Source organism: Pristis pectinata, chromosome 2 (assembly GCF_009764475.1).
Source record: "Pristis pectinata isolate sPriPec2 chromosome 2, sPriPec2.1.pri, whole genome shotgun sequence".
Taxonomy (NCBI): domain Eukaryota; kingdom Metazoa; phylum Chordata; class Chondrichthyes; order Rhinopristiformes; family Pristidae; genus Pristis; species Pristis pectinata.
This window is the reverse complement of record NC_067406.1, coordinates 129,289,625-129,307,886: the sequence shown is the minus strand read 5'-3', so window position 1 is coordinate 129,307,886 and position 18,262 is coordinate 129,289,625. Positions and strand designations below refer to the sequence as shown.

The window sequence follows — 18,262 nt, the reverse complement described above, 5'->3', positions numbered from 1 at the left end:
GCTATGACATCCACCATCATGAAGTGCTTCAAGAGGCTGGTCATGGGACGTATTAACTCCAGCCTTGATCCACTGCAATTTGCCTACCACCAAAACAGGTCTATGGCAGACACCATCTCCCTGGCCCTACACTCATCTCTGAAGCATCTGGACAATAAAGACACCTACGTTAGGCTACTGCTTATTGACTACGGCTCTGCCTTCAATACTATAATTCCAAGCAAAACCATCACTAAACTCCGAGACCTGGGACTCAACATCTCCATCTGCAACTGGATCTTTGGCTTCCTGACCAACAGACCGCAATCAGTAAGAATAGGCAGCAACATCTCTGCCACGATTATTCTCAGCACTGGTGCCCCACAAGGCTGTGTCCTCAGACCCCTGCTCTACTCCCCATACTCTGACGACTGCATGGCCAGATTCTGCTCTAACTCCATCTACAAGTTTGTAGATGATACCACTGTGGTAGGCCGAATTTCAAATAATAATGAGTCGGAGTACAGGAAGGAGATAGAGAGCTTAGTGACATGGTGTCATGACAACAACCTTTCCCTCAATGTCAGCAAAACAAAAGAGCTGGTCATTGACTTCAGGAAGGTGGGGCAGTGCACATGCTCCTGTCTACATTAATGGTGCTGAGGTTGAGAGGGTTGAAAGCTTCAAGTTCCTAGGAGTGAACATCACCAATAGCCTGTCCTGGTCTAACCATGTAGACTCCATGGCCAAGAAAGCTCACCAGCGCCTCTACTTCCTCAGGAAGCTAAAGAAATTTGGCATGTCTGCATCGACCCTCACCAATTTTCATTAATGCACCATAGAAAGCAGCCTATATGGATAGATCACAGCTTGGTATGGCAACTACTCTGGCCAAAACCGCAAGGAACTGCAGAAAGTTGTGGACACAGCTCAGCACATCACGGAAACCAGCCTCCCCTCCATGGACTGTCTATACTTCTCGCTGCCTTGGTAAAGCAGCCAACATAATCAAAGACCCCACCCACCCTGGACGTTCTCTCTTCTCCCCTCTCCCATCGGTCATTCTCTCTTCTCCCCTCTCCCATCAGGCAGAAGCCTGAAAGCATGTACCACCAGGCTCAAGGACAGATCTTTCCCACTAAGACTATCGAATGGTTCCCTTGTACGAAAAGGTGGACTCTTGACCTCACAATCTACCTCGTTATGACCTTGCACCTTATTGCCCACCTGCACTGCACTTTCTCTGTGGCTGTTGCACTTTATTCTGCATTCTGTGCATTCTGTTATTGTTTTACCTTGTACAACCTCGATGCACAGTTTAATGAATTGATCTGTATGAACGGTATGCAAGACAAGTTTTTCACTGTACCTTGGTACATGTGACAATAATAAATTAATTCCAATTCCAGTGTGGGATCAAGCAGCCCTGGTAAAAACAAAATAAGGTTATTGGATATATTGAGAGAATAATCCAATGATTATAACCATACCTCATGTAAAGGAAAATGGTTGTAGTATTTGGAAGCCAATCATCCCAGCCCAGGACATCACTGCAGGAGTTCCTCAGCAGCATCCCAGGCTCAACATCATCAATGACCTTTCTTCCATTATAAGTGGGAATGTTCACTGATGATTGCACGATGTTCATTTCTATTCACATCTCATTAGAAAAAGAAGCAATCTATAATCACATGCAGCAAGACCTAGACAACATTTATGCATGACCTGATAGGTGGCACTAACATATGTACCACCAAAGTGCCAGACAGTTACCATTTCCAATAAGAGAGAGTCTGACTACTTGACATTTAGTAGCATTACAATCACTGAGACCATGCCATCAACATGCTCAGAGGGGTCACCATTAATCAGAAACTCAAGTGGACAACTCACATAAATATTGTAATCGTAGATTATAGACTGAATGCCCTGTGGTGAGTGACTCACCTCCTGACATTCCAGTGTCTTCCTGTTATCAATAAGGCACAAGTCATTGGTGACTTGGAATACTCACCACCTGCCTGGATAAGTAGATCTCGGACAACACTTAAGAAACTCAGCACCATCTAGAATAGAACAGCTTGCTTGACTGACACCTCATCCGCCACCCTAAGCATTCACTTCCTGCATCATCAGCACTGAGTGACTGCAGAGTACACCATCTACAAAGTAAACCATTGTTAGTCATCTAGCTAGGCTACACTGACAGCAACTCCCAAACCCGTGGACTCTACTGCCAAGAAGGACAAGAGAAAATTTAGAAAAAAGTGGTAAACTTGAAAATGGCATGAAATAAAATTACAGTTTTACAGTCATCATTACAGTGTGTAAATAAGCTTTAAATTTCAGGAAGTTACTGTTCCATGGGTAGAAAATAGATTTGTGTTTTGAGACTTATCACTGAAATTCTTTCACACATCCTTATTTGCCTGGTAGATGAAGAATGCTTTCTTCATGACTGTACTCAAACATCATTTTATGGTATTTGCTTTTCAGATTACGAAAATCACAGGCAGAAGTTGGGCAACCATCCAGCAAAGAAAATGGAACTTGCAATCAGACACATGAAAAGACACAGGATGGTCACAACAACAATGTGCCTGGCTCTGTCTGCACAACTATTCCTAGCTAGTCCACCAGAGTTAGTCTGAGCTTGCCAAGAACCCTAAAGACTATGTGTATTATAGTGTGCATTATTTCTATGCATGCCTCGTGGTTTAAATATCTTTCTCTGCATGGAAGAGCAACTTGGATTAAACATTCCTCAAAACATAATTGGAGTTGTTCATTTTCTACACTCTTGCGATAGACTGGAAAGGGTGAATGTATTGGCAGGACAACAGTCTTACACGGGAGGATGATAACATCAATATATCTTTAAACTATCTTGAAGTCAATTTCTCACATCGATTCCTCTAAGGCCACTAAAAATGTTTTAAGTGCAGACATCCCATTTAAGCCTTTTGAGAATAGCAACATTTTATGCCTTTGTATTGATTTTACCATGTGCACAACACTGAACCATGTCAACGGAAAGATTATGTTCCAGTATGTGACCTTCCTGATACTTTAACTATCTTAATTCTTAGTCATTTGGATTTAAAAAATATATATATATATAGTTATGAAGTAATTCAATGTTTCAGTGGGAATTTTATTTTTGTGTGATAATACTATGCTGTGTTAATAAAATGTTGAAGATGAAGCTAATCTTGACAAAGTACAATATTCTGTGATTCATGAAAGAACCTGCATTACTAGAGCACCAACTTCTGGTAATGACTACTACAGTACCTTCTGTCTTTATGTAAATTTCATTGTCAGTATTAGTGTCCAGTTTACTATTTAGTATTTCTGCTTTTAAGTTAATTGACAACTCTCCACTGACATTTTAAATAGTTTGCTTTTGTACAAATTGAGAGAACTGTAAATACAATGATAATTTTAGGTTTATTGACAATAATTCACATTGGATTTGGCTATTCTCTGTCATTTATCAAACCTGTTGTTGTCAAAAGGTATCATCAATAAGAAGAATAGCACTTATAAATGAATAACTCAAGTTAATACCAGGGTAATTTATTGCTCAATGGTTCTTTCTGCTCCCTTTGCTATTACTTTGATGCTTAGAACTGACAAATAGAAACTGATAAGTTTGCTATGCCCACTGTATCTCCTGAAGTTTGTCTTGACTGTTGCTATTCATTCAGAAAGAGATGCTACCTAGTACATGATGCTGTCAAAAATCAATGCATTATAGATGCAATTTGAAAGACTTATAAAAGAGGTAATTTTGACTAGTGCAAAGAACTTTCATATTTTTAATGCTAGCACTTTGCATGAACTGAATAGAATGGGAATCTAAATTGTCACCATTTATTTATCATAAATATTGATTATGTTAGAAGATTTAGAAGGAACTGTTAGGAAAGTTCTGTTGTTACTTCAAAAGTGACAATAGCATTACATCGTGATTGAATATTGTCTATAATTTTTGATACCTGCTTCTATTTAAATATATCTTTTTTAGTTTGTAACTCTTCACCCAAGTAGTAGATATTGCTTATTATTTATTGAGAGAAACAGGTCTGCATTGAGCCCACACCACAGTCCGCAATGCAGCATTATTACACAGAGGATGAGCAGTCAACATTACAATGGAATTGAAGACTTAGTAAATCATGAAAAAGTATTTTGTTACTTATTGGAATACAATAAGAAAATACAATAAATAAGGCACAACCAAATTATTTAATATATGAGTAAACTAATATTTACTCTAAATCCAAAATTGGATTCTTCCTTAATAATCCTAAATTATAGTTCAGGATAAAGTCAAGCTCAGAAAAAAACATTTTTCACACAATGTATTAACGTCAATGCCAAGTTGAATTTATTTTACCTTCTTGGCTGATCCTCTGATCCAAATCCTAAATCTGCACCTACTCCCAGACCACTGACTCCCCTCCCTCTTCCTCTGCCGCCATCCAGCACCATCCTCCTGTGCCCACGTGGACTTTTTTCACTAGGCTGAACGAGACTTGTCATGATGCTGGTCGCAGTTTACAACTGGTGCATGAGCAGCCCTTGACTTTGGATTTGTAGTCACACCCTGATACTGTCCTGCTCTTAACCGGTGAGTTACAATGCAATATAGGATCCCTTATAACAAGGTCTGTGGCCAAGTACCTGAGGAGCCTCATACCTCATGAAACAAGTGATTTTATAGTATTCTCTTTTTTACATAGCAGTTCATAGCAGCACCCAGCCAGAAAAAATATTAGCCAACTATGCACATAGAAAGAACGAAAGTACAGCAACAGTCACTGGGGTGCATTGAGATAAACCGTAAATTGCAAAAATGTGTGGGTGGAGGTCACATGAGATTAAAGTGCAAAAAAATCTAGATCAGGAAATGAATCCACAACAAACCAAGACATTTTTAAAAGCGGTGTGATGTGGGGCGGGAAGCCAATCCATTTGGAGGAAGTGGGTTTGTCAGCTGAATATTACATTGGCATTTCCAATCCTTATTTTTCTGGTTGTAGGGTGAGAAATTCTATCATGTAGTGCAAAATCTGCATGTGCTGTGCAACTGAGCTCACTCTGCAATCCATTCCCTCAATGAGCAGGTCCTCAGTGTGAACACAGCAGGTTTTTGAAAATTCCAGTTAAGGTGCCTTATGCATATAACACACTTCTGCAACAATCAACTGCCATTCAGTGCATGATTGGTGTCTCTTTTGTGATTTTCTACTGCAAATGGGTGATATGACAATGGTGGGAGCTTCAGCTGTAGGACTGGGTCTTGACTGGAGAATGAAGTTTTTTTTCCTGTGTTCCTTTAAAGGCCCAATACTATCAGGGTTACTGCTAGTGAATTAAGCAATCAAGATTCTACCAGGATGAGCCATCCTTTTTTGGGGTAAGTTCCTGTTTTCTTTCTTATTTTTGTTTTTCTTGGTGTACCAACTATCACAATCCTTCACAATGGCCAATTCAATGGACAATGTCTCTACATTCAATGGACAATGTCTGATAAAAATTCACGTCAAAGTCATCCTAATTTGCAGTGTTTATAAAGAGTATAATCGACAAAGATCGCAATTTATCCTTGCAGTCATCTCATATTTGAAAAACACTTCCAAAATGCAATTGTGTAATAAAACATGCTGAGTTATTATGAAAATGCAAAACTTACTTTGCCTCAATCATTGTGTCAGGGAGCCAAAAAAGGTGTCTATGGTGTTGGAAGACATCAAACAAAAAAAGGAGTATTTGAGGTAAAAAGATGGTGAATAAATTAATCAAACCTGGAAAACTTAAGCCCCCTGCTCCAGATGAAATGTATTCTTTCATATTAAAACAGTTGGGAAAGAGATAACAGAGCCATTATTACATTTGTGCAAAAGAAATTTTAAAAGTGCTGCTGAAACATTGGACACAACCCTTAGGAACAATGAACCAGCTGGTTTAACTCTGGTACTAGGAGAGATAGTTGGATATTAACTTGAAAATGTAAAAAAAAATCAAGAAGCAGAAAGTACAACTTTAAACAGGAGCATTATGGATGATTATAGTATTGAATTATTTGAAGAAGTAACAAGTAAAAAGGTAAATGCAGTGGATCCAACATATTTAAATTTTCAAAAGGCCTTCAATAAAGTCTGCACAGTAGACTTCAGACCATGATCAGAGCAGGGCAAGTCGTGGAGTAGCTGCAAAAAAATGAAGATAGTGAGTAATAATTAATTTTGGCTAATCAGCCTGAAAGAGGAAGAGATCTGCTATTCTATAATATCTGCAAATGAAACCATTGCTCCCCCTTTACACAAATCCCCAATTAGACTTCAGCATTAGAAGTATAATATCAAAATTTGCAGCCAAATGTGAGTGTATGGTAAATGCTGTGACAATAGACGTACAGGAGGGAAGGTGTGCAACTAACAACTGAATTTCAAATCAGGGCAATTTGGAGGAAAGAAGGAGACAGTATAGAGTATGGTGACTAAAGTCTGAATGGGACACAGGAGCAACAGTAGAGAGGTACAATTCATATCAGTGAAAGAAGAAACAGAGATTAATATCCAAAAGAAGTGAATTGAGCTTATGACTCATTAACAGAAAGATAGACCAGAAAAGTAAGGAAAAATTAGATATGGGGAGTTTTTGTTTAATGGTACATTGCACAGTACTTGTCTTCAGACTATTAAAAGGATTTAGAAATTCTGAAGAAGCAGTAGAGAACATTCGCAAGAATTTATCAGAACTTAGAGCTAAATTTATCAGGAATTGGTGTACAGGCTGGAAACTCTCCAGATCTGTGGGTGAAGTTTAATGTTATGAAAGGGTAGATGTACAGAAAAATTATAGGGTAAATCAAAATTTGAAGCCACAATTATAAGATTGCTAAATCCAATGAAGTATTTAGAAAAACCTCTTTACTCAACTGCTGGTAAGAATGTGGATCTTACTTTCACAAGGAGTGGTTGGTATGAGTAATGTGAATGTATTTAGGGAGAAGCTGGATAAGAACATGAGAGAGAAAGGAATAGGAGAATGTGCTAATGGAGAGATGAAGAAGTGTTGGAGGAGGCTCATGAGGAATATAATTGATGGCATGGACTGGGTGGATCTGTGAAGTTTCCTTTATGTAATTTAATATAGCATTTGCTTTGTGATTCCTGTTAATGTGTCAATGTATGTGTTTCCTTAACTGTTGCATTTGTTGTAATTTATATCATATATAAAATAAAGTGGAACAATGCACATCAGACACAGTCCAATGATACCTTCTTCATAAAAAAGCATTGGGGTGACAAATTAAACTTTTTTTTTTCACGCACTTTTCAAACATAAAACCATTATTGGGCCTACAAATTTTGAGTCACAGTTTCCAGTACCCAACATATGCGAAAACTCTTGTGTTGTAGGGAAAACATAAATCCAAATTCATGGGCAATGCAAGTGAGCTACGGATCAATTCATGGATCATAGTTCAAAAAACAAAATACTGCAGGTCCTGGAAATCTGAAATTCAATGGAAAATGCTGGAAATACATAATGTGCCAGACGGCATATGTGGAGGAAGAAACAGAGTTAGCAGTGCAGGTGTATGACCTTTCTTCAGAATGGGAAAATGAGATTTTAAAAAAAATCGATTTGTCAAGGGGAAAGCAGTGGAGAGAGCAAAAGAGAAAATCTGAGATGGGAGAGGCTTTCTATTTATCCAATAGATTAGCTCCACTCCAGCAGGAAGTTTGTGAGACACTTGTGGACTGTCCCCAGAACACTCGACGCAAAAAGATGCATTTCACTGTGTGTTTCAATGTACATGTGACTAATAAAGAAATCTTATCTTAGAAGTGATGTATAGAAAGATGAAAAGTGTTGGGGCAATGGCACAGATTAGCTTGTCGGCAGTCTACCCTGAGAGTGGGTCTGTTGCAGACCCTTTGGTTAAGGTCATCACTCGGGTCCTCTTCAACCACCTCCCCCCAGTGGCCAAAGAGCCGCTCCCTGAATTGTCATCCATCTAGAGGCACAGTGGACATGATTTTCACCATGCAACAATTTCTTGGGCTCTTAAGAGAACTGAAGGACTGCAGATGCTGCAGTCTAGGTTAAAAACATCTTGTGGTTTTTTTCATCGTTCCTCCAGCATCTTGTTGTTTTTCATGAGTCTTGAAGAAGGGTCCTGACCCAAAATGTTGACTATCTCTTTTTCTCCACGGATGCAGCCTGGCCTGCTGAGTTCCTTGGGCTCTTAAGTTACACACTGGTCTTTTATGTGGCACCTTGTCAAATGCCCTTTGGAAATCTAAATACATTACATCTACAGGTTCCCCTCTATCAACTTTCCCTGTCACATCCTCAAAGAATTCAAGCAAATTTGTCAAACGTGATTTACTGTTCATAAAACTATGTTGACCGGGTTTGATTATATTCATTTTTCTTCAATACTTGGCATTCAGTTGATGGATGGAACTCAGATTCCAGCTCATCGACCCTGAGCCAAAGTTCGTCAAACAGCCAACACTTGCTGCTGATGTGGTCACTGTTTACCTCAATGGAGTCCACCGGTTCCCACATATTGCAGCTACAACACAACGCCTGCCCAGCCATCTGTTCAACTTACTTAGTTATATTTAATAGTTCAATTAGTTTGTATTAGATTTCACCATTTTGAACAGGCAAACCTTCCTACACTAATTTTCCCTGATTTAAATCTCTTGACCTATCAGAATAGAAGGAGGAAAATAAAAGAGAAAAAAAAAATCCACCTGTGACCTCACACTCTGACACTTGCAATCAGGAAGAAATGATGAGCAGTGTCTTTTTTAACTTAGCCTGAACTCTGGGCAGGTGATTGTGCTCATTCTTTTTAATTTCTTTTCTGTCTCTATGTCTCACATTCCTCTTTACCTGCTCTCATCCACTTCTCTAGTGAAGACCCACAACTTCAGTCCATTCAAGAGATTGAGCTTCTCCTTCCATATTTCCCCTCAACTATGCCATGGGTAAAAAGCTGAGACGTCTCATTTTACATGGGAACAAAATTCAACAGAAATCATACCAGGTAATGACATAAATGTGCTGCAAATTCGAAGGCTAGTTTCAATTACATTAATAAAAGTGTGTAACAACTGGACAGCAACCATTTCAGCAGTGGCAAAACTGCATTTGTAATAATTGCTTCAAAAGATAGTGACTTCTTTCACTACTTTCTCCATTGAATTCAGATTACTTCGATGATGATTAACAAAGTTGATGGAAAATAATTATCTGGCAATATTTATGAGTTTGGATGGTATTTGCTAGTCTTTCCTCAATCAATAGAAACATTTTATTTTGACCTACCTATTGCATAGTTAATGGGTCAGTTTTATCTTTTTATAACTCAATGCTCAAAATAACATCCTTATGGAATCAGCAATGTAAAATTAACATCATGAAACCAGCCACAGATCATTTCCAAAGTGGCTAATTTGTGTAATTTGTAAGTGATAAGTGATGTAGATTAATGTAGGTGCACAGTTTAAGGACAGGATCCATTGTACATTATTAGTATTCATATAAAAATCCATTTGTCGGGTCATCAGTTCCAAAGAAGTTGGACATAGCCAGTATTTCTGAAGGGAATTACTGGTGTTCAGCAGCTCCATTCATGTAAGTCCCAGACTTACACAAACTCTAAGTCTGGGACATTCTGAGTGACCATCCCAGCACATCTGTCACTCTGCTCCATTGCTGGAAGACCTAGGATGGCTTTGGAGGCCTTACTCATTTGAGTGGGGATTGCTGACCTGGGGATTTAGAACTAAAATAAAGGTCTTGTTTTTACTTATTTTATTGAATCTTGGTATATTTAATTATTTCTTAGGTTCTCTAAATATGGCACTCACTTTGTTATTTTTTAAATATTTTAAAGTTTACAACAACCTTAATAATTAATAAATATTTTTGAATATCAAAGACAGTCAAAACATTAAAAAAGCCTTCCATTTTTGATAGGACAGGGTCCACCACCAGCCATGGCTATTGTCAAAAGTCGACAATGTGTTGCAGGGCAGAATCTCAGTATTACGCTGCTGAGGCCTCACTCTACCTCCAGTAAGCTTGTTTGCTCTTCTGTGTCAGCCCAGGTAAGTGTGGGAGGTTGGGGACCATAGGCACCAGGCTGTGTCTAACTAGATTCAGCCCATCAAAGACAATGCCTGAACAATGGTTTACACCCTATTTGACCCCATAATTCTACAACTCAAAAGCAGCATAACCTTTGCTAGAATTAGAACAACTGGGTTAGAGGTGCTTTTGTCCCTCTGCTTACTCCTTGTTCATTATGGGACCAGCCTGGAAACAATCTGAAACATTAACTATGTTTCTCCCCACAGATGCTGCCTAACTTGCTGATGTTTCTGGCACTCTCTGCTTTTATTTCAGATGTCCAGCATCTGCAGTTTTTGATTTTCATCAGGTGTTTTTTATTTGCTGGATGAAAAACAGCTAAAGTAGGATCTGGACAAACTGTTACCTTTGAAAGCCTACTATTTCTTGTACTCTTGGGAGAGGCTATGTTGCATCTGCATCATTGATGAGCTTCTTTCCTGCATCACCACCAGCTCATATCCCACACCAGGTCAGTTCCAGGATTGTATGCCTTATAGGGCTGTAAAATAATATAATTTAATTGATATTAGCACCACGCATTAGAATTGTTATTATTATTATTATTATTGATATTCTTGGCAACAGAGATCTTCCAAACTGTTAGAATCTTGCTGCTTTCAATGACCCACTTAAATCAAGGCCTGTAAGCTCTGGTTATATTGTCCCAAGCTTAAGGGTAAGTGCTGAAACCTGATATTATGGCTAGTGCCTGATTCTTAACACTTGTAGTAACTCTACGAAGTCTCATGATGTAGCGTAGACTCCATAATGTCAAAACATTTTTCAACCTAACTGAGCTCCTTTGTGTGAAACAAATTTTGCGGCTGAGTACAACACCAAATATAAAATCTGAGGCCAGTGTGATTTCTATACAATCTTGCACAACTTGAGCGTACTGTCCAGGAAATTATCCCCACCAATTCTCTAAAGTGGATTCTCTACTGCTTTCAAAATCGTCTCAGCATTGGCATGATCAATAAGAGCAAATCCTCTAAGGAAAAAATAGTAAAGCTCTAACCTCCAACTGGTCCTTGTGAAATCTCAGTGTCTCTCTATATGACGGGGTTTCAGAAAATGTGATTCAGATACTCGATGCTCAAACCTAACAGTTCAGAATACTTGATGGAATATTAGAGAAAAGGGTGAAGTAGGGAAGTGAGAAAGCAAGTTCATGTTAAGTTGCCGAGAGGGTGGGGGAGAGATTGATAGTACAAAGTGAATATCTCTGATCGAGTTGGGCTAGGATTGCTGAAATGATTCTGGTCAATAGATTAATGAAGATAATAAGAGAAAATAACCAAAGGTGTGAGGTGCAGGTCAGAGCAGTTGCCGAAACATGAAACCAAAAGGAGAAAGTTAGAAGTGGCCAGCAGATCTGGCAGTGACTGTGGAGAAAGAAACCGGAGTTAATATTACAGATGTGTCCAGAGCAGAAATGGCCAATTCTGACACATATAGAAAAATGAGTGACCTGAAATGGTTGAATTCGGTATTGAGTTCTGAAGGATGAAATGGACCCAGAGGGAAGATGAGCTGCTGCTTCTCAGGTTTACACTGGGCCTCATTGGATCAGTGCAGGAGGCCACAGACAGGTCAGACTGGTGGAGAATTAAAGTGACACACAACTGGAAGCTCAGAGTCATCCCTGAAGGTTGAACTCAGATGCTCTGCAAAGCTGTTGTCCAAGGGTGGCACAATGGTGCAACAGATAGTCCTGCGGCATCACAGCTCCAGTGACCTAGGTTCAAATCTGACCTTGAATGTTGCCTTTGCAGAATTGGTATGTCCTCCATGTGACCACATGATTTGCTCTGAGTGCTCTGGTTTCCTCCCACATCCCAAATATAGATTGATTGGTAGGTTAATTGGTTCCTATAAATTACCTCAAGAGTAGGTGTGTGTTAGGACAATCAGAAGGAAGTTAGTAGGCATGTGAAAGAGAATAGGTTACAGGAAACTAAGCAAGGAAATGGATTTAATGTTATTTGTCTAGGAGCTGACAAAGGCCTGATAGGCCAAATTGCCTCCTTCTATGTCATAATGAAAAATGAGAAAAAAAAATGAGAATCTGCATTTGGTTTCTTCAATCTAGAGGAGATCACATTGTGAACAAGGAATGCAATATACTGGATTGGAAGAAGTGCAAGTGAATTGTTGTCTCACCTGGAAGGACGGTTTGAGTCTCTGGATGTTGAGAAGGAAGGAGGAAAAAGAGCACGTGCTGCTTCTCCCACAGTTGAATGTGAAAGTCAAAGTCAAAAAAAAATTCAAGTCAAAATCGAGTTTATTGTCACATGCACAAGTACGTGTATGCACAAGTGCAATGAAAAACTTACTTGCAGCAGCATCATAGGCACATGGCATCAGATACGCAACATTCACAAGAAAACCATAAATTAAATATAAATTAAACAATTTTTACAAGAAAACACAATCGAACAAAAAAATAACAAAGTCCATTGTAGTGCAAAATGGTCAAGGTGGTCATAGTGTTGCTATACTGAGATCGTGATTAGGGTTGTGCCGGTTGCTTCAAGGGCCGAATGCTTGAAGGGATGTAGCTGTTCTTGAACCTGGTGGTGTGAGACCTCAGGCTTCTGTACCTCCTGCTCAATGGTAGCTGCGAGAAGACGGCATGGTCCAGATGGTAGGGACCTTTGATGATAGATGTTGCCATCTTAAGACAGCGCCTCCTGTAGATACTACCGATGGTGGTGAGGGATGTGCTCGTGATGTATAAGGCAGAGACCACTACTGTCTGCAACTTCTTACGTTCCAGCGCATTTGACATGCCATACCAGACCATGATGCAACCAGTCAGGATACTTCCAACAGTATATCTATAGAAGTTTGTTCAAGTGTTTGGTGACATGCTGAACCTCCTTAACCTCCTAAGAAAGTAAAGATGCTGGCACATGTGCCATTAGAAGAGGAATGGCCGGTGGAGGGAGAAGAGAAAATCAGGGAGCCATGGAGAGAATAATCCCTTCAGAATGCTGGGAAGAAGGGGAGGGGAAGATGTGTCAGCTGGTGGAATTACGTAACATTCTCTTGAAATCTCTTTTCACAGATACCGCTTGACTTGCTGGTGCTTACCGTATATTCCATTTTTATTTCCGTTTTCCAGCATCTGCAGTTATTTTCATTTTCACAAACCTGAATTGGTGAGCATGGCAGCGCCAATTAAATGCCAGAAACACAGTCCATGCACCACCGCAACATCGTCAGAGCAAAATACTGCAGACACTGGAAATTAGAAAATACAAGGTGCTTGCAGCATCTGTGTAGAGGTAAACAGCATTAAAATTTCAGTGCAATGATCTTTTATCACAATCAACTTTTTAAGAGAATCAGTTAGTGAAGCCCCTGTAGTGGTCTGAATTCTCATCGATGATGTGATGTACTCCACCTCTATGCGGCGGCAATGTAGCTATTTATTGAAAAGCTGATTTACCCAAAGGATTAATGCTTGATTTTCAATGATTTTTTCCATTATATTCTGTGTTTCTTGCTTACTTGGATATTATTTGTGTAACCTAGGCAGCTACCTACGGAAGGGTCGACTTACAAAAAGAGTCAAAGAACAAACTGCTGGAGGAACTCAGTGGGTCAAGTAGTATCTGTGGGGAAAAGGGAAATGTTGACATTTCAGGTGTAGACCTGAAACATTGACAATTCTTTTCAGTCCAGCATTTTGTTTTTGTCTCCCGATTCCAGCATTTGCAGCCTCTTGTGTCTTTAGTAAGGAATGATTTTAGCCAACCAACAGCTTTTGGTCTTCATGATCCTGCTTGAAATGATTTACAGACAGAAGCAAGGATACACTCTTTGACCTGAGGTTGCAACTGAGCAAAAACCGAGGAGAGAAGCCTCACACAAGGATAGAAAACCTTGCAAACTTACCCAAGGTTACAAATGGGGACATTTGCAAGCAAAAAGAGAATAATAAAAAGACTGAAGGTACACTTTGAACATTCAAGATGCAGGTTACCCACAAGCTGAAGAAAGTCCAGGGCTAAAGTTTTGCTATTGAAACTTGTTCAAATACCCCCCCCAGTTTCCTTCTTCTGTGAATGAGATCATCTGCCTAGGTTCAGTGGTTTAGCCTGGTCAGAAAGGTTTTAAATATTAGACTAGAAAAACTTTATTAGACTGGGAAAACCTGAAGACTAGAAAATGTACAGGAGACATATACATTTTGACTTGTGAACAACACCAGATATTTTGATTTAGAGTTACAAATAAAACATATATTCTGAGGAAATGGGTCCAGGTACATATGTTTTCTGGGTCACTCGGCTTCCAAAAGGCCCAGACACTTCTGTGTGCTATTCTCCTTAGTTTATCTGGCCTAAATTGTTCAGCTTATATTGCCATAGACTGCATATCTTTTCCCTGATTCTGACAGAATTTAGAGCTTGGGGAACGTTTAATGCTCATGCGCAAAATAACATCGGACAGGGAAAGATCTGCATTGGAGCCTTGCATACAACATCTGACAGCCTGTGTCTTATAGTCAGTGAAGCTCCGTTCATTAGTAGTGTCTTTTTGGATAAAAACAGTTCTGAACTGCATGCTGCAATCACTGCCTCCTCTCTCCTCCTACAAGTTCAGTCTGCAGCTCTGTAGCTCACAGTGACTTGGGGTCAGCTGCAGCACATTAGTCAATCGTGACAGTTCATCAGGTTTGCAGAAAGGGGTGGGTAAACCGAGACTCACTGAACACCATTCTATTCCCCCTTCCTCCGTGATTTCCCTCCGCTTTCCTGCTGTGACACTGCAGCTGCCCTAGGGAGAGTCCTTTAAACACAGGTTCACTTCCCAGAGGTCAATGCTACAATGGTGCAGCAAGTGTAGCTTCTGCAACCACTTCCCAATGGGAAACACACCAGTTCCACTTTAGTGGACAGATCTGTGCGCTAATCACCACAGCATTGCATTTAGTGTACCTTTATGTAATCTCACAATTCTTTTCAGGCTATCCAAGTGGGACTGAGTGCTGTACACAGCATAAGTTCAGTGCAGCAGAAGAGGGTGAAATAATTTCCAGTCACCAGAGTTGGTTATAGTGGAAAATGAGCAGGGTAAATAAGTAGTCAGTGGAAGCAGGAATGCAGACTCATGGAATAATAGTTTCAGTTCTTTATTATTCCCCAAAGTCATTTCGAATGAAGAGTTGTTTTCTTTGCTCAGTCTACTAATAATTGCACACATTAAGTAGAATGTCAAATGTTTGACATATGAATTGCTATAATCCCAAAACAGTTTAAGTGTTAAAAATCATGTCTCCTAATTATCTGACAGCATTCAAACTTTATCTTTCCATGAATGTGTGAATATTAATGAAAAGTTTCACTAAGATCCACTTATTTCTCTGTAAATCAATTCATAGTTAGACAGCACAGAAACAAACCTTTCCATCCATGACAACCATCAATTACCCAGCTGCACTAGATCCATTTACTAGTACTTGGTTGATAGCCTTCTATGTCTTGGTAATTCATGCGTTTGTCTGGACACTCCTGAAATGTTGTGAGGGTCCCTAGTTCTACCATTCACTCAGGCAGTGCATTCTGATACTAGCTGAAAATAGTTTTCTTCAGAACCCTTCCACACTTCTTTTCTCCCCATTCCCTTAAACCTTTGTCCTCTGGTCTTCTTTTCTCATTAAAAATGTTTTAGTACTTTAGAACAGAATGGAAAGATAAACATGTTACACATCAATGAAATTATATATATATATATATATATATATATATATATATTGTCACAAACCAGCAACAAAAGAAACACACTGAGCATGATTTAGTGTTAAAAACTATTTTATTAATCACTACTTATGATAATACGTAAAATAAAAGTTAAAATGTTAGTATGTTAGAATTCAAAAATGTTAAACCTCGAACGTTAACCCCAAAACTAAACTCGTCGTGTGTGTGTGTGTGACAAAGTCCAAAACTCCCAGTTCCTGAATGGTTCTTAAAGTTCAGTTCCGCAAGCCATAAGGTGAAACATGAGCAAGGGCTTCTTCAACAACCACCGTTGTCTGAAGATAAGTGTAGATGTAGAAAAACATAGAGAGAGTACATACGAAATCCAAATGTTCCACGATGGAACCCAAACGACACTTCAGTGTTTACTCGGTAGTGACTTCCTCACCCCGAAAAGCATCCGAACCGTGGTCGTCCACATACAAATACCTGTTTCCTTCTACAGGTCAGCAACAAAGTGAACTCCACCGGATTACTTCCAACTTCCATACATGGATTTCAGTGGCAAACACAGTTATTGTTTCTCATCCATCGATAGAGAAAACAAGCAGGCTGGTGTCTCTCTCTCTTCTCTCTCTCTCTCCTTCTTCTTCTTCTAACTTCTTCAACAACGTCATTACGTCCTTTATCTTCTATTGACGTAAGCACGCCCCACACACACATACACACACACTCTCTATCTTAAAGGGACTTTCACTGAGTCCGTAACACCTCCCACCTAAAAAAAAATTTTCCCAAGAAAATTTTAACCGCGCATAGTTAATAATGTTAATAATTATCATGCTACACAACTACAGACTATCAGATTAGTACAGATACATGTTTCCCATTTAACATCGGGAAAGACAATCAGCAATCACATTATCTTTGCCTTTAATGTGAGTTATCATGAGATCAAACTCTTGCAAAATTAAACTCCAGTTTAACAGCCTTCTGTTCTTGTTTTTGACTCGGCTCAGAAACACCAATGGGTTATGATCTGTATACACAGTCAATGGTTTCTGAGCGGTGCAGACATATACACTGAAATGTTGCAAGGCTAAAACAAGCGACAGTAATTCTTTCTCTATGGTGGAATAATTCTTTTGATGCTCATTAAATTTCTTTGAAAAGTAAGCTACAGGATGGTCAATATCATCAAGGTCACCCTTCTGCAACAACACAGCTCCTGCAGCTTCATCACTGGCATCTACTGCTAATGAAAATGGCTTTTCAAAGTCAGGTGTTCTGAGCACAGGATGGTAGCATAAAATGGCTTTCAGCTTCTCAAATGCTTCTTGACAAGAATCTGTCCAAACAAACTTTACTCCCTTCTTCAGAAGATTAGTTAGGGGAAGAGCAATATCAGCAAAATTTTTACAAAATTTTCGATAATATCCAACCATTCCCAAAAATCTTCTAACAGTCCTCGTACCTGTGGGAATAGGGAACTCAGATATTGCTTGAACTTTTGCCTGAACAGGAGCTTGCTTGCCTTGACCTACAACATAACCAAGATACGTCACAGTGGCATGGCCAAATTCACTTTTAGCCAAGTTAACTGTAAGGTTAGCCTTGGAAAGTCTTTCAAACAACCTTTCTAACGCAGAGATGTGATCTTCCCAAGTATCATTCCCAGTCACTAAGTCGTCAATGTAGGCATCTGTATGTTTTAACCCATGAATCACTGAATTAATCATTCTTTGAAATGTTGCCGGAGCATTTTTCATTCCAAATGGCAAAACATTGTATTCATACAATCCAGAAGGGGTTACAAAGGCTGAAATCTCCCTTCCTCTATCTGTTAATGGAACACACCAGTACCCTTTTAATAGGTCAATCTTTGTAAGAAATTTTGCCTTTCCCACTCTGTCTATGCAATCATCCACCCTAGGAATAGGGTAAGCATCTGACTTTGTTACAGCATTCACTTTCCTGTAATCTGTGCAAAATCTAACAGTTCCATCAGGTTTAGGTACAATAACACAGGGCGAACTCCAATTTGAAGTAGAATGTCTAATAATATCATTTTCCAACATGTACTTTAGTTCCTGATCAACAAGTTTACTTTTTTCCACATTCATTCGATATGGGTGTTGTTTGATTGGTTGTGCATCCCCAACATCAACATCATGGGTAATTATCGATGTTCTGTTTGGAACATCTGGGAACAGATTTTTAAATTTTAAAATTAATTCTCTCATCTGTTGTTTTTGTGAAACTTGTAAATGGTCCAACTTCGTTTCAAGGTTCTCCATGATATTTTGGTTTTTCAGTTTCGATGGAACAATATTTGGTCTAAATTGGCCTTCCTCAACATCAACATCAGGCATTCTAGAAACAACCTTTTCACCATCCACCAA

At 39.2% G+C, this 18,262-nt stretch overlaps 1 protein-coding gene across 1 annotated transcript in view; it reads left to right on the top strand.

Moving 5' to 3' along the window:
* The window catches only part of LOC127584276 (serine/threonine-protein kinase 32B-like), a 113,326-nt gene extending 110,715 nt beyond the window's left edge, over positions 1-2,611 (top strand). Inside the window, exon 10 of the mRNA XM_052040942.1 lies at positions 2,476-2,611. Coding sequence (XP_051896902.1) covers positions 2,476-2,611 — 136 coding nt within the window. The remainder of the gene's footprint in view (positions 1-2,475) is intronic.
* Positions 2,612-18,262: the final 15,651 nt, after the last annotated feature.